A 12,390-nucleotide genomic window follows, 5' to 3' on the forward strand; every position below is an offset into this window, starting at 1 on the left:
CTGCCAGACCCCTTCCTCCGGGGCCCCGGGTGGGGGGTCCAGCAGCGGCCAGCCGTCCAGCTGCCGCCCGGGGACCCCCGCCCTGGGCAGCCCCTGCCAGACCCCCTCCTCCGGGGCCCTTGGCGGGGGGTCCAGCAGCGGCCAGCCGTCCAGCTGCCGCCCGGGGACCCCCGCCCTGGGCAGCCCCTGCCAGACCCCTTCCTCCGGGGCCCTTGGCGGGGGGTCCAGCAGCGGCCAGCCGGTCCGCTGCCGCCCGGGGACCCCCGGCCCTGGGCAGCCCCTGCCAGACCCCTTCCTCCGGGGCCCCGGGTGGGGGGGTCCAGCAGCGGCCAGCCGTCCAGCTGCCGCCCGGGGACCCCCATGCTGAGCAGCCCCTGCCAGACCCCCTCCTCCGGGGCCCCTGGCGGGGGGTCCAGCAGCGGCCAGCCGTCCAGCTGCCGCCCGGGGACCCCCATGCTGAGCAGCCCCTGCCAGACCCCTTCCTCCGGGGCCCCGGGTGGGGGGTCCAGCAGCGGCCAGCCGTCCAGCTGCCGCCCGGGGACCCCGGCCCTGGGCAGCCCCTGCCAGACCCCTTCCTCCGGGGCCCTTGGCGGGGGGTCCAGCAGCGGCCAGCCGTCCAGCTGCCGCCCGGGGACCCCGGCCCTGGGCAGCCCCTGCCAGACCCCTTCCTCCGGGGCCCCTGGCGGGGGGTCCAGCAGCGGCCAGCCGTTCCGCTGCCGCCCGGGGACCCCGGCCCTGGGCAGCCCCTGCCAGACCCCTTCCTCCGGGGCCCCGGGTGGGGGGTCCAGCAGCTGCTGCTCCCCAGGCACTGGGTCCGGTGGCCTCAGACCCCTGGGTCAGGGAGCCTGTGGGCCCCCTGCGCTGAGCCCTGGGTCCGGATCCTGCTGCCCGCCCCACGGGACGTCTGGGGGCTGCCAGTCTTCGCGTTGCCCGCCAACCTGCGCGTCCGGCTGCTACTGAGCAACGTGTGAGGACCCAGGTCCCTTCACGTATCGAGGTGCAAGGCCACGCGGCACAGCCGTCACCTTCGCTGCGCACAGCTGCCTCTGTCCCTTCCCGCTCACACCGCCAACGCCGCCAACTCTGGCAGACCCTGAAATCAACGAGCAGCCCAACGTTCACTCCTCATGGCTGTGTTATTGTGAAAGTTCATGCTCTTGTGCTTCCATGGAGGAGCAAGTGAAAATGAGTTTTAACCTAATAAATGGATGTGACCTGGCTTCCGAAAGTGTCCCTCACGTTCACTGCCATTGCTGTGCTCCCTGCGTTCGCCTGCGGCCTTTGAATCCGAGGACTGGGAAGCCTGAAGTAGAGACCGGCCTGACTTTGAAACTGGGTTCGAGGGCAGCACCACCTGGGCAAGCCGAGGGCCCTCTGCCGGCCCAAGCGAGCTCGTCACACGCTGTCGCTTTCTGGGGGCCATGTTTGCTTTTCTCTGTTGGAGGCATTTCCCAAGGACAGGGACATGCGTTTCTGCCAACGAGGGGAAGCAGGAAATTGGTGCACAAGCTAGAAACTCTGACAACAAGAATGTGACATAATGTATAAGGTGAGGTCACACATAGACAAAAACTCAGCGTCCGGCATTTGAGTGTAGATGTTCCTGGGGCTGTTCCTGGCTCCGTGTTGGCTCACGCCAACTGGTGCCGTGGTCCCCGCCTCTGCCGGCGAGGCATTGCCAGGCTGCATCTGCTCACGCACGTACGGAGATTCACCGCGCTCTTAGGTGGGCGTGGGGTAACTGAGTAAAGACCCTGCTGACGCTTCCCCGGGCTCGAAGCAGAGCAGGCCAGGAGCAGCACGCCTGGGCGGTGCTGCAGGTTCATGTCCTTGGTCTCAGCCTGGCCCTCCCGCCTCCACAGCAGAGCGGAGTCCAGAGCTTGGTGCAAACAGTGTACTTGGCACAGGATTCCACGAAGCAGGCGGAGAGGGGCATGGACGTTATGTCAATCAAACAGGAAAACCTCATTTGATTTTTAAGCGGACAATCGAGAGTCTCCCCTTCAGGGCCTCTCAGGAGTTAAAGAACGACTCTTAGAGTTGTCCATCCCAAGATCCGGTTAGGAGGAGACGCATGTATGCAGTGGGTCTGCCTCCGCGGGGCGAATGCTGCCTCCAGTGGGCAGTAGCTCCCTGAGGCGGCATCACTGTGCAGAAGGCTCCCAGGGGGCCAGGGCGTCCAGCGCCCCGCCCGGGAGGGCTGCGACTGCGGCCCAGTACAAAGACCGTACCTTTACCCACAGCCTGTTACTTTCTGCTCATGAGTTTTCATTAGTGTTTCTTTATGTAACGTGTGGCCCAGAGACGTCCAGACAGGATGGTGGGAAGGCCCCAAGGCCCAGGAGCCGGCCCAGGCGTGGAGGTCGGAGAGCTCGTGGGCCGCCCCGGGCCGTTCTTCCCCCGGTCATTTCCTTGTTTTATGCGGAACTCCTTGTTCGCCAAAGAGCCCCGGCACCCCCGGCCTGCAGAAACCGGGCGTCCGAACGGGCTTCTGCTCCCTCTGGGCCTGGCTTTCCAGCCTCGCGAGCAGGGCCCCCAGTGAGGGGCGCAACTGCAAGGAGGTTTAGAGTTTGGGGAGAGGTCGCTGATTTATTTTGAGAAGAGCTGTGGGAGCCGGAACACGGACTACCGGGCGGCGAGAGAAGTACCTGCTTGCCTCTCAGAAGATGCCGCGGGCGCTTGCAAGAGCCAGGACGCACCCTGCGATACTCACCGCAATCACCATCATGGGTGTCGCATGATGCCGTCTTCAAAATCTAACAGTGCAAACAGGACGCGCTAAAATATATCCACTCAACACGAGCAGCCGAAACCCTGAAGATGATCCGCCTCTTGTCACAAATTTAAAAATAAAATAAAGAACAAAGAAATGATTCTTATGTAACGTAACAGAATTCTTAGCATCCCCCTCAACTCCCCAGATAAATAGTGTCACTCCTAAGAGCTTCTCTGAAAATTTTAAAAGGTAAAATTGCCCCCCTTGTGCCATCGCCCCAGCACTGGACACTGTATTTCCATTTCGAGCATTTAATCCTCGCTGATGCGCTGGGTGGCAGCCTCCGCTTCATGCCCCTACTTGACCCCGCATTTTATGTACTTCCCCCCTGATAGCAGGGGTCCTATTCCAAGACCCCCAGCGCGCTCCCGATGCCCCAGAGGGTCCCAAACCCCACCTGTGCCACATTTTTTATCCCCATTCATACGTTTCTAATATGAAGTTTAATTTATAAATTTAGGCACAGTAAGAGACGAACAGCAATAACTAGCAACACAATGGAACAATGATAACAAACACACTGTAACGAAAGTCATGGGAACGCGGTCTCTCTCTGTCTCTCAAACTACCTTCTGTAACCGCCCCGCCCTCGCAGTGCGCGGCCCGGTGCCCCCGCCTGGGGGTCCCTGCTGAGTCGGGGCACGTGGCCGTTCGTGTCCCCCGCAGCCTCAGCGCCTTTTCCGTCCTAGCCGAGCGCTTGTCTTGCGCTGCGGCCTTAACTTTGCAGTTTGAGGTGCAACAGCAACACAGGTGTGATTCCTTTTTCTTTTTTCACAATTTCACAGAAAGGAGATTCGTTCTTACCGTCGGCCTCCGCCGCGCGGCATACGGGTGTTTTCCAGTCCTCGGTCAGGACCTTTCACCTCTTCGCGGGAAGGAAGCCGGTCCCGGCTCCCCCCGGGCGTCTGCGCGTCCCCAGCCTCGCTGCTCTCAGGCTGCGGGGCCGTCCTCAGGGAACGAGGGCGACTGCCCGGCAGCGCCGGGACGACCGACCGGTGATGCCAGGGCGACCCCGTGGCCAGGGCGGCGGAGCGTCCCGGGCGGAGACGCGGGCCGGTGTCAGGTCCCAGGTGGGACGAGCAGGAAGACGCGGGGGTGTCCGGACCCGACCGGCATAGAGCGCAGTTCGAAACGTACGACCTGTTTATTTCTGAAACGTCGCGTTCGGCACTCTTGGGCCGCGGTTGACTGTAGGTTACCGGAACCGTGGAGCAGGAACTGCAGAGGAGGGGGGCTCCGTGGCAGGGGGGTCACCCAGAAGACGTGACCGCGGGTGGGACCCCTTGGGGGCCCTTGGGGCCCTTGGGCCCCCGGGCCGTTGGGGACGCCAGGCCCTGGCCCGGGCTCAGGACTCTGGCTCTGCAGGCCTTCCCCGAGCGGGAAGCACCCAAGGACACGGAGAAATGGGGGGCTGAGGTCCCCTGGATCGGGACGGGACAGGCACCCAAGCTAACGCCTGCTGACCCCCGCCGAGGCCTCTGCAGGCCTTGAAGGTTTATGGGTGGCTGGGGACCGGTCCCTGGTGCGGTCGCCGGAGACAAGCCTCGTGAGGCTCCCTTCGCTTATTAAAGCCTCCACCTCCCCCCAAAGTGGCCTGACTTTCTCCTGGGTCTCGCCCTGCCCTCCGCCTGGGGGCTGGTTTCAGGAGCTCGAAGACCCTCAGCGCGGCAGCCGGCGGCCTCGCTCCGTCCCAGGCGTGCGCCCCGGCGGCTCCGCGGGGCCGCGTCCTGCAGGTGCGGGAGCCACCTGCTGCGCAGGAAGGGCGCGCCCCTCCCCCGCACTGGGCCCCGGGAGCGCCGTCCTTCCCTCCGCTTGCTTCCGGGCGACGTCGTTTTTCCAGTGGTCCCTCTGCGATCTCTCCTTGCGACACAAGGGACAGTTCTGTTTCGTTCACGAAGGATGAGCTGAGAGAGGGTGGGACGGCCTGTCTCCTCTCTGACCTCATGGGGGCGGTGACGCAGGCCGCGACCCCTCAGCCGCGTCTCATTGCCACTCGATGGGACCGTGGCCAAAGCCACGCCCGCTGAGCCTAACCCAGTGACGACACACGCCTGGGACCGACCGCGGGTCCGGGGCCACCGCTGGCGGGATATTTGGCTGAGTTCTGTCACGAGACTATGTGCACTGCTTTTGAGGTGTTTTTCCCCCAAATAAGTGCTATGAACTGGACAACTGAAACAACAGGAGCAAGTTAGCTCTTCAAGCTCACAGAGCTGAGCGGGCGGCGGGCCTCTGGCCTCCAGCCTCCGTGCCATAAGTGTCGGGGCGCATTGGGGGTTCCACACAGAGGCTCAGTTCCTGTGCACAGTAAAGGGGGGGCCCCCGGACCCCCCAGTCTGACTCGCTGGCAGCTGCCTTCTTGCTGGACCTCCTCGCTCCCACCATGCAACTGTGTCAGGATCTATTTTATGGGTACTTTTTCTTCCAAAAGTATGGGAAGGAGTTGATTTAATATACCTTGCAATGTGTAATTATTTTATATAAAAGGAATGACGTTTCCAACTCCCTAAAGAACAAAAGGCCACAGTTATTGTTAGTCTGTTTGTAGTCTTAAAAATGTGACTCAAGATTTTGACATATGAAGTTGTTAATGGATGGCGTAAACATAAAAGATAAAATAATTTCTTTCAGACCCAAAGGACATCAGGCAATTTTACGTTTTAAAGGAAAATTTTTTAAATGATAAGTACAAGACACAGAAGTGTCCAGCCAGGTCATTTACAAGTTGTGTTGAAGACGAAGCAGATGCATTCACGCCACACGACATGTCCATTTAGGCTCAGAACGCTCTCCCACTTTGTGCGGCAGGAGCAGCCGCGCGGGGGGACGGGAGCGGCCGGGGGCTCTCGGGCCACGCGCCGACCTGCCCCTGAGGAAGCCGCTGGGGAGCGGTCAGCGGCTCCAAAGTGGGCAACAGGGGAAGTTACGCTGGTGAACTAAAGGCCGGAGACCCGTGGATGGTGTGGCTCTTGATGTAGTAGGTACTGTGTTAGGTTTCTAGAAATAGCAGGTATTGAGTTCATATCTAAGATTGGTACAAGCCAGGCCCACAGGCCGGTTGGTGAGCAACAGACGGGCAGCCTGGGCGGAGAAGCAGGTTCGCCGGGCAAAGCCAGACCTGCCACCCGGAGATGAGGCCACAGTGGGACCACACCCCACGGGTTGGAAGCCACCAGGCCTGCCGCCCAGGGCCCCGGGGGGAGGGCTCTGGCAGCGCCTGCCCCGCATGGGGGTCCCGGGGCGGCAGCGGGCCGGCCGGCCGCTGCAGGGCTCCCCGCGGGTGACCCGGCAGCCGCTGTGGAGAGAGGGTCTCAAGGGCAGCGGCTGGGGAAGCGGAGGCCCCGCTGGGGACCGGGCTGCGGGGGCCGGAGGAGCCGCGGGCAGAGCCGGGCCGCGGGGAGCGGGGCGGACTCCAGAGCAGCAGCCAGGGGACAGGCTGAGGGCTGTGACTTATCATAAGAAGACTCTGAGTCTGAGAGTCACTTCGTGGCCTGGGACATTTATATACCCCGGTCATTGGGTGTGTCAGCAGCAAAGCCCATAAAAACAGGTCACCTGCTGCTGCTCGCTGAGTTGCAAAGGTCTCTGGTCCTTCGCAGGTGGCGTTGGTGGGTTTACGACTGGAAACATGACTGGAAATGCCGTCATGCCTGGGGCCTGGAGGCGCGGTCGGTCGGATCTTCAAAGCTGTGCAGCCACCCGCCCCCCGCCCCCCGCCTCAGAGGTTACAGGCGGGCAGGGCCTGGGTGAGGGAAGCCGACGAAATTAGGAATAATTGGCTCCCCTCCCAGCCGGCCTCAAGGTTGCTGCCGCCTGGGTAGCAAAGGTGCTCGCGGCCCTGCCTCCATCAGTGCTTTCTGGCAGCAGCTGGCGAGGACTGTGGCCTGGAGCGGCAGGGCCACCTATCAAACGGCGTCACCAGGACGCAGCAGCAAGGTGACATGCAAGCCACAGGGGGACATTTTCCGATCAGACCTCAGCCGGCATTGCCTGAGCGAGGTGCCAACGGAGGCCCCCGCTCCCACACCCCGCTCGGAGCTGCCGCCGGCTGGCGGTAGGCGCGCGGGCCCTCCCTCTCGGCACCTGCTGTGGGGCCAGCCAGACGCCACCAAGCGCTTTGCACTCTCTTAGCGAGTCAGCGCGTGTTCGTCTAAGGTGCTGGAAGGAGCATCGAACATAAGCACCACACAAGGGGCAAAAGCGTCCGCGGGCTTCGGCCTCCACGCGGAGGCCGTGCTGACCCCTGGCAGGCCTGTCAGGCCCTGGACGATGCTCTCGTTCGGGAGGGGGGTTATAAGGCCACGGCCTTGAAGTGCTGGACGGGAGGAGCGGCTGCAGACGCCGAGGGAGCCTCCGTCTGTCCCCCAGAGCGGCAGGCCTCGCTTTGAATCCAATTGTTTGCGGGTGTTCCTCACAAGTGTTAAGAATTGTTAAAACAATGGTCCTATTGTTCTTGCTGCGTGGCCGGTTCTGCAGCCTCCGCGGGAGGGGAATGGAGACCAGACCGAGGCCCGGGCCAAGGCCGGGCTGAGGGGCCTTCGTGCTCCGTGGCTCTTTGATGGGTTCATTTCCCAGAAAAACGTCTCCCTTGCACTTGTCAACAAAAGTGTTTGGGGATAAAGACCTCCATTTAGTTGACGAAAGAACGTTCAATATTACTTAATAGCTGGTCCCATAATATTCTTCCACAGAAAGAGCTTCTGTAAGAGAGGGCGGCATTGAAGCGAGGAAGCAAATTCAATTTAGGTGACTTCAATATTTATAGGGGTGTTTTGATGTTCACTATTTTATTGACAATAAAACAAGAAGGTTTGGAAGCTACTAGAATGCTCTTTGTTATTCATAATTAAGAAGACTAGTAAGTGAGAATCATTTATTCTATAAAGAGAGGACAAACCATGTTAACTAATAAATGAAATACGATTGAAATGAATCTGTCTATTCAAGAAATGTTCAAGCCCTAAGGTCTGCAACGCGGAGGAGCGCTCGGCGACGCTCTCGAGTCCCCTCGGGGTTGGAGTCCCCGCGCAGCCACACGGCTTCTATCTTCCCGGCCCCGCAAGGGGAGACCGCGACTCTCATTCTCTACAGATGTTGCTGCTTTGACGTTTTTAGCCAAGTCTTCCCTTGCAACTCCCACCCAGAAATCCCCACTGTCCGTGGAAGGAGTCTCGGCCCCTTTGCACTGAGCCCCCGTCAGCTGTGGAGGGTGGGCGCCCTACGGGGCTGACCGCTGCGCAGGCTGCTGCAGGCCCTGCGCGTCCTGCTTGCAGCCGCCCAAGGGACTTGGGGAGGGTGCCTGGGTCGCGCGCCCGGAGTCCTGGCCCCCCGGGCGAGCACGTGCGTCTCTGCGCCTGCGTCCTGTCCGGCGGAAGGCAGGCCTCCTCCAAGTCGGGCGAGCCGCGCTCTGATGCCCTCCTGTGTCCACTTACAAAGCTCATGCATTTATAGCCATAAACTCTTCAAATACGTCCCCTTTGTGCGAAGCCTACGTGGAGGACAGACTTTCTAATGTCTTGATTTTCTTTACCTTCTGCAGTAAAAATCCCACCCTGCGAGAGGAAGCCAAGGGAATAAAGGCCTGCTTTTCATGCGTGGTACTTACTGTTTTTGTTCTCAATAGCAACATGACCAAAAATTACTTAAAGTTTATGGGAATGGGGAATTTTTGATCATTCAGTTTATTGACGGCTTCTCTCAAGAAGCAAGGCAACTCCAGAGCAAGGGCCCTTCCTGGGAGCCTTCTCACCATGTAATTTTCAAAGCCTCCTGCAAATATGAGGCCGTCGGTCTCAAATCAAAATTAAAAGTAGAACCACCGGACAACTGAGCCGTTCCGCTTCCGGATCGATAGATGAAGAGATCGAACACGCTAATTTGGAAAGGGAGATGCACCCTGATGTTCGTCGCAGCGTTATTTACAACAGCAGAGAGAGGCGGCCACTCAAGTGCCCATCAGTAAACCAGGGAGGAAGAGGCTGCGGGGCGCGCGGGCCGGGGACCGGCCTGCACCTCCCAGGAGAACGGCACCTTCCCGGCCGCGTGAGCACAGACGGACCTCGAGGGCACCGCGTGGAGTGAGACAAGTCAGTCGGAGGAAGACCCACAGCGAACGGCTTTCCTTACACGTGGAATCCAAAGAACAAAAAAGAAAGGAACAAGAACAGAAGCAGACGCACAGACACAGAGAACAGACGGGCGGTCGCCGGAGGAGGGGGGTCTAGGGGCGGGGGAAAGGGGCGCAGCTTCCACGAAGCGCAGGTTGGGAGTCACAGAACAACCGCGGGGGGTGAAGCGCAGCGCAGGGAATGGAGTGGGCGCGGCTGCGGCGGGGGCCCGGGGGCTGGAGATGCCGGCCTGCTTTGGAAAGGACGCGGCTGTTCATCCACGATGCCACACAGCTGCAACTGCACAAAATTATAATAAAAGGAAATTTAACTGCCAAGTAAGTAAATAAATAGCCCCACGTCCACAGGAATGCTGGGGGTGCTTGTACGGTAAGAAAACTAAAGGTCAGGTGTGTTCACCGTTCGTTTAGTATTTCTACCAATAAAGGTTGTCCCTGGGTTATTTTTCTGTAAGGTCCACAGGTTTGGGAGAGGAAACAGATAATGAGGACTATTATTTCAGTTCTTGATTGAGCTCCTAAAGTGAAACAAAAGAAATGCCTCCTCTAGACTAAAAAGTATTTTCAGAGCTTTAAACACAACAAAATTATCACTGCATTACCCATTCAACATGATATATTCAAGGACCAGGTGAATAAAACACCCGCATGATAGGGACGATCATGGCACAACTAACTAATGCGTCTCGTCTGCCCAAGCCGGACGAACGAGAAACCACCTCGGTGCGTCGTGAATAATTGCTTTGAAAATCTAATGAAATCCTTTCATCAGACGTCTGCGTTCATCAAAAGGTCCTTTGAAGGCCAGGGCCGTGCGCTTCGCCAGGAGCCTGGCCGCGCCCCCGCGCCGCCGCGGCCCGGGTATAAAGGCGGCGTCGGGCGGCGAGCGCAGCACCTCCGCCGGCGTCCCCTGCCGCCAGCCCCGCTCCGCGCCGCAGCCCCGCCCCGGCCCCGCCAGCATGTCCTGCAGCCTCAGCTCCTGCAGCCGCTCCTCGCGCTCCCTCGGGCGCACCTCGCGCTGCCCGGGCCCCTCCTGCGAGTCCTTCTTCCCCGGCAGCGTCGTCTACTCTCCCGGCCAGTGCCCGCCGGGCGCCTCTGTCTACAGCGGCTGCCAGGAGGCCTACGGCGCGCCCCCCAGTTGCCGCGCGCCCTGCCTGCGCCCCAGGCCGCCCGCCTTCTGCAGCCCCAACGCGCCGAGCTACGCGGGGTACTCGGGCTGCGGCGGCGCGGGCTTCGGGCCCTTCGGCTACGGCGGCGCCCCCGCGCAGTCCCTGGGCTGCGGGCCCGGCGGCTACCGCCCGGCGTCCTTCTCCTCCAGGACCTGCCAGGCAGCCTGCGTCCCGCCGGCCTTCGGCTCCCGCTGCTTCGGACCCGCCCACTGAGCCCGCCAGCTGCCTCCGCGGGGTCCCAGGGCGCGCCGGCCCTGCCGGGCCTCTGCCGCCGCCTGACCGCCCGGGGCGGCCGTCCCCGCTCCCGGAAGCGCGCGCCAGGCTGCGGGCAAACCGACCTTGTCCGGGACCTTCTTTAGGCCGCACGCGAGAGACAGAGCCGACCTGCGTTCCCGCGCCCACGCTCAGCTTCCCGCCTGCGACTCCCCTTCTAAGATTCTCCTCTTCCTTCTCTCCTCGCGTTGGTTCACGTAGCTGTGCTTCACCTAAGCGTGGGGCCAAAATAAACGCATTTCTCGGAGGCGAGTCGCGGGATTCCGTGTTTGTGCGCCGGGCACGCGTTAGGGACGGGGGCACCTTCGCCTGTGGGCCCCAGAGCGCGTCTCTTTGTTTTCTTTGTTTCGTATGTTTTACTGCTGGTTCCCTGGATAGGAAACAGGAAACCTAGCGGAGAATTTAAATACATGGCATTTCTTATATTTTAGGAGACTCATACCCCCCGATAGTTGGGTTTGTTCATCTAATTGCTTCAGAAATGTCGTCTCCAGTTAGGCGTTCAAGGGGAAAACGCGCGCTGCGTCCCCTCCGCAAAGCAGCCCCGCGCGGGGGAGAGACAGGCCCCTCCACAGCCACGCTCAGGCCACGCTCAGGCCACGCTCCCCCAGCTGCGCGGAGCCGGACGATCCTGGCAACAGAAACCGACGTTTGTGGGGGGAGGGGAACCCGGACAGCAGGGGCTTCCAACCAGCAGGAGGAAATCCGGTAAAACCCTCGTCATTGGCAACGATGGGTGAGTTACCAGTTGATATAACCAGTAAATCGTGGTGATCTGTGCTAGTTGAGGTCCTCGGAGATGGAGCGGACAAATGGGACTTGGCGTGAAGATTTATTGGTGAAAATACTTGTCAGGGAAAGCGGGAAGGTAGCGGGAGAATTCAGGGGGAGCCCTCGGGCCACGAGGCAGGTCTGAACTCGGGAGGGAGGGGGAGGGGAAGGAAAGAAAAATGGGTTAGAATAACATTCCTCAGGGTAATTCCAAGGACGTTTGGGGACCGCGCGCCACTCGCTGAAGGAAGGGCCGGGCTGCAGAGATGGGCCTTCCCGGGTGCCGCAGCCCAGCTCCGCCCGGGCCGGGCAGCAGGGTCGGGGGCTGCGGCTGGAGCGCGGCCTCCGTCCCTGCCGGCGGGGGCACCTGCCCGCCGCGGAGCTCCCCCGTCTGCGGGAGGTGTCCTGGTTTTACATGAGCCAAAGCGCTGATGTACAGTGAACTGATGAGTGAAACCGTGGAAATTCCAGGAATTAAGTTCACGAGATGTTACTCTGATCAAAAAACTACTCCCTACACGGCGCCCTGCTCAGAAGTCACCGAGTGAACGTCGAGCCCGGCCTCTGACCAGATCAGGCCTGAGCCTACCGGTCGGCCGCTTTGATTGGCGGCTCATTGCGCCGTCCACGTGTCTGCCGTTCATTTGTTTCTGCCATGCCCCCCTTTTTTGGTCACGGGCTCCTTTGCCATTCTTTATCACCCCATGGGGCCCTGCCCCCTCGCCCAGCGTGCCCTCTCCGCGCGGTTTCCACGCGCCGGGGCTTGCGCGTCCCTGGGCTGCGCCCGCCCTTCATCAGGACCGAGCTGTGCGGCGCACGGCGCGGTAGTCGGCCGCAGCCCCCGCCCCTCCCCACTAGACGCCGGTCGCCCCACCGCCAGTTGTGACTAAGAAATATGTCCCCGAGCAGTGCCTTATGTCCTCTAGGGACAAAATTACCCCCTGTCCAGAACCGTTCATTTATATGAGTGTCCCGGCCAGGAGCTGTTGGGGGACATTGAACTGTGAGCCCTGGTCCCATCCGTTATTTGGCGGGAGGGCGGACAGCGAAGGTCACGACGTATCACTCCTGGCACGGAGGAGGCGCCCGCTCTGAAAGGTGGTTGCCAGCAGCAGCTTTGATGCTTCCGAAATCTAGACCAACACTGAGCTGCTGGCTGGACAAATACAGTCCACCAGCGCACAGGACGACAGCGGCTGTGACTTTGTTTACCATTGCGACTGTATTTGTAATGATAATATTGTGTTTACAATTATAATGACCTGTTCAGCTAC

General features: G+C 60.6%; 1 protein-coding gene across 1 annotated transcript; it reads left to right on the plus strand.

The window, feature by feature from the left end:
* Positions 1 to 9,862: 9,862 nt before the first annotated feature.
* LOC129073718 (keratin-associated protein 15-1-like) lies at positions 9,863 to 10,285 on the plus strand. Its single transcript, XM_054577382.1, has one exon. The coding sequence runs from the start codon at positions 9,863 to 9,865 to the stop codon at positions 10,283 to 10,285; it is 423 nt and encodes a 140-aa protein (XP_054433357.1).
* Positions 10,286 to 12,390: the final 2,105 nt, after the last annotated feature.

The sequence above is a fragment of the Pteronotus mesoamericanus genome, unplaced genomic scaffold (assembly GCF_021234165.1).
Source record: "Pteronotus mesoamericanus isolate MK-2021 breed Mesoamerican mustached bat unplaced genomic scaffold, CSHL_Meso_final contig_116, whole genome shotgun sequence".
NCBI classification, from domain to species: Eukaryota; Metazoa; Chordata; class Mammalia; order Chiroptera; family Mormoopidae; genus Pteronotus; species Pteronotus mesoamericanus.